The sequence below is a fragment of the Rana temporaria genome, chromosome 7 (genome assembly GCF_905171775.1).
Source record: "Rana temporaria chromosome 7, aRanTem1.1, whole genome shotgun sequence".
Taxonomy (NCBI): domain Eukaryota; kingdom Metazoa; phylum Chordata; class Amphibia; order Anura; family Ranidae; genus Rana; species Rana temporaria.
In genome coordinates this window covers 202078152-202081934 of record NC_053495.1, presented here as the reverse complement: position 1 = coordinate 202081934, position 3783 = coordinate 202078152, and the positions used below count along the sequence as shown (strand labels likewise).

At 49.6% G+C, this 3783-nt stretch overlaps 1 protein-coding gene across 1 annotated transcript in view; it reads right to left on the bottom strand.

Moving 5' to 3' along the window:
* Nucleotides 1-3783, bottom strand: part of LOC120946092 (CARD- and ANK-domain containing inflammasome adapter protein-like) — a 3807-nt gene continuing 24 nt past the window's right edge. The window contains exon 1 of the mRNA XM_040360830.1: nt 1-3783. This exon is cut by the window's right edge and continues 24 nt beyond it. Within this exon, the coding sequence (XP_040216764.1) occupies nt 1278-3590 (2313 nt within the window). The 5' untranslated portion in view covers nt 3591-3783 and the 3' untranslated portion in view covers nt 1-1277.

Sequence of the window (3783 nt, the reverse complement as noted above, 5' to 3'; positions counted from 1 at the left end):
ACCTCTACACTGACCATCAATGTAAGGGGGGGGGGGTACTTATATACTGACAATCAAGTTAAGGGGCACCTCTACAGTAACTATTAATGTAAGGGGGCATCTCTACATTGACCGTCATTGTAAGGGGGGGGCCACTTATACACTGACAATCAAGTTAAGAGGGCACCTCTACACTGACCGTCATTGTAAGGTGGGGGGTACTTATACACTGACAATCAAGTTAAGGGGCACCTCTACAGTGACTATTAATGTAAGGGGGAATCTCTACATTGACCGTCATTGTAAGGTGGGGGGTACTTATACACTGACAATCAAGTTAAGAGGGCACCTCTACACTGACCATAAATGTAAGGGGGCATCTCTACATTGACCATCACTGTAAGGGGGGGCCACTTATACACTGACAATCAAGTTAAGGGGCACCTCTACAGTGACTATTAATGTAAGGGGGCATCTCTACATTGACCGTCATTGTAAGGGGGGGCCACTTATACACTGACAATCAAGGTAAGGGGCACCTCTACAGTGACTATTAATATAAGGGGGCATCTCTACTCTGACCATCAATGTAAGGGGCACCTCTACTCTGACCATCAACGTAAGGGGGCACCTCTACACTGACCATCAACGTAAGGGGGCACCTCTACACTGACCATCAACGTAAGGGGGCACCTCTACTCTGACCATCAACGTAAGGGGGCACCTCTACACTGACCATCAATGTAAGGGGGGGTACTTATAAACTGACAATCAAGTTAAGGGGCACCTCTACAGTGACTATTAATGTAAGGGGCACCTCTACTCTGACCATCATTGTAAGGGGTACCTCTACACTGACCACTAATGTAAGGGGTCACTTCTACAGTCTAAATATTTTAGTGGGGGTTCCCTGAGACCTGAAAACTGTTTCAGAGTTTTCCTCCTTTGTATATAATTCAACAAACACTTCTTTAAAAGATAAGTGTACTTCTCTGGGACTTCTTAGTGGGCCCTAAACTAGCTGGGAAGAGTTTATATAACCTATTTTTTAAAATGCTCTATAAGGGGAGGGGGACCATTAGGGAAAATGGGCAATACAAGTCCAGACTGTTATCGTGTGCCTGTGGGTGGCCTTAAGCTGACCATACACAATACAATCAGATTATACAGTAGATCCACTAGTAACTATGTAGGGACTGCTGATTGCATGCAGATTGAATAGGTTGATAACACAGGCCCTAATGTTAGATCTATAGGAGCAATCACATTGTATCATGTATGGCCAGCTTTGCTCAGCCCTATTTAGTAATCAGCATTTTCTTTTTCAGGAAAATCACAATTTCCTGGTGGCCGTCGGTGGTGCCAGCTTCTGCCACCTGAAGGGGGGTCTTCTTCAGGCTGTTGGTGGACTGTAGATTAGCCTTCTGTCCCTGTGGCCAGCTTACCAGAGTCTGCACACATTTTAGGTGCCCAGATTTGCAAGCGCAGTGCAGCGGTGTGTCCCTGTTGCCATCTAGAGGGTCGATAGCTGCCCCACTGGTTAACAGCAGGTTGACCAGGTCGCTGTGGCCGTATTCGGCAGCAAGGTGCAAAGGTGTTTTCCTCCAGACATTTTTGTCTTCTAAATTTTTATTTTTTGCAGCTTTCAGAAGTGACTGGACCATGTCCACGTTGCCAGAGATGATGGCGTAGTGGATGGGCGTGCACCCGTCCATGTCCTTGGCACCATACCTGGCCTTGTTGGTCAGCATGGCTTCCACGGCGTCCAGATTCCCTGCAGCCGCAGCAACATGGAGTGGGGTCTTCTTTTCTTTGTCGGCGACATTGGGATCGGCCTTTTTATTCAGAAGCAGCTGCGTGAGACTGTTGCCTCCTCCCTCCGCAGCGTAGTGCAGCGGCGTCCGCAAGTGTTTGTCTTTGGCATTAACGTTGGCTTTGTTTTCTACAAGGCTCTCAGCAACCTCCAGATTGTTCCTCTGGCTGGCGATATGCAAAGGGGTGACTGACTCCTTAGTGGCAGCATTGACGTTCGCCCCTGCGCCGATCAAAATATCGCACATTTCTCGCTTGTTGTGAAACGCCGCCACGTGCAAGGGTGTCTGTTCGCCGGGACCTGGTAAATTGGCCTTCATGCCTTTCTGCAGCAGAAGTTTTGTGGTGGAGACGTCTCCTCCTTGGACGGCCAGATGTAACGCGGTGTTCAGGTTCGGTGTCCTTTCGTCCAGGTTCGCCCCTTTCTGTATGAGCGCCCGAGCTGCCTCCGCCTTCCCTAGCTCCGCCGCCAGGAGAAGCGGCGTGTACTCGATGTCGTTTTTGGCATTGATGTCGGTGCCTTTGTCCGCCAAAGCATTGATGATGCCGTAAAGGTTCATTTTGACGGCTTTAAACATGGCGGAGACCATGGTGTCCGGGGATAGTCCTTTGGAGTATTCCAAGAGGAGGCCAAAAATGTGCTCGTTGTTCGTACTGAAGGCCGCGTCAATTATGCTAGCGTCGATACTGGCCCCGGCTTCCAGCAGCACTTTAACCGTCGCCTCGTGACTCCCAGTGACCGCATGGAAAAGCGCGGTCTGTTTCTTTTCATCCGTGGCATCAACGAGGGCCCCATTCTTTAAGAGGCTTTGGACCAGCCTGCTGTTGTCCGTAGTGGCTGCCATGTGCAAAAAGTTGGTCCTGTTTTTGTAGCGCTTCCCCTCTTCTTGAAGAAGGAGCCTGACAACGTTTTGATGGTTGTTCTGCACAGCTAGGTGCAGGGGGGTCAGCGAATCGGCATCCTGGGAATAAATATTTGCCCCAGCTCGGAGTAAGACCTTTACCGCCTCCTCGTGGCCTTTCTCAGCTGCTCTGTGAAGCGGCGTCCTGCGTTTCCCGTCTTTGGCGTCCACTTTTGCCCCCTTCGAAATTAGGTGTTCTATCACGGGAACGTGGCCGTTAGACGCTGCTACGTGCAATAAAGTTTCTCCAGATGAATTTACAGCATTGACATCGGAATTCTTCAACAGGGACTCTAACAAGGAGAGGTCTCCTTTGCTGACCGCATCAAAAACCTCTTCAGAACTTACGACCTTCGGCTTAGGGGTTTCAGACTGTGGCCTCTTCCTTTCCTTCACTTTGGCAGCTGGTTTTGGTTTGGGGGCTGGGGTGCTTGCTTTTTGGGGCACGCTCTCTTTGCGGGCAACCTTCTCTGGAGGTTCCTTAACCGGCATCTCCTTATGGTCTTTGTCTCTTTCCAACAGATACCCCACCAGCTGTCTTCTGCCATCTCCAATCGATTCGTTCAATTGGTTGACATAACTTTTAACGCTGTAGTATAGGTTGGGCTCAATTTTTTTAAGGCATGGGAAGAAGAAAAGGCGACAAGCCCGCTCACCTTTAGACATGAGGATGTCCAGCAGCCTGGAGTTCTTCTCGGTCTTGGTCCGGTAGTAGGACATGATCATTTTTTTATCCGGGGTAAAGACATCGTGGTCCACCAGCCAGGAGATGAGTCTGTCAGGATCTTGAATCCCCTCAATAAGTTCATCTTTCATGGTCTTGACCACATCAACGGCGTACGGGTTGGTGAAGGATCCATTGGAAGGGATCGCTGGCAGGTGGACAGCAGCTGTCATCCTTAGAGGGAAGTTTAGACGTTGCTTGAAGCCGCTGCTCTGAAATGTTGAGGAGCCTTCCGACCTGAAGAACACAATGCCGTCCAGAGGAGCGAGTTACAGATCATGATGGCTCTAAGCTCCTGAAGTCGGATCAGAAATAGTATCTCGCACACATAACTGCTCCGCAGTCCTTTGTTGGGCAGGTTGTGTT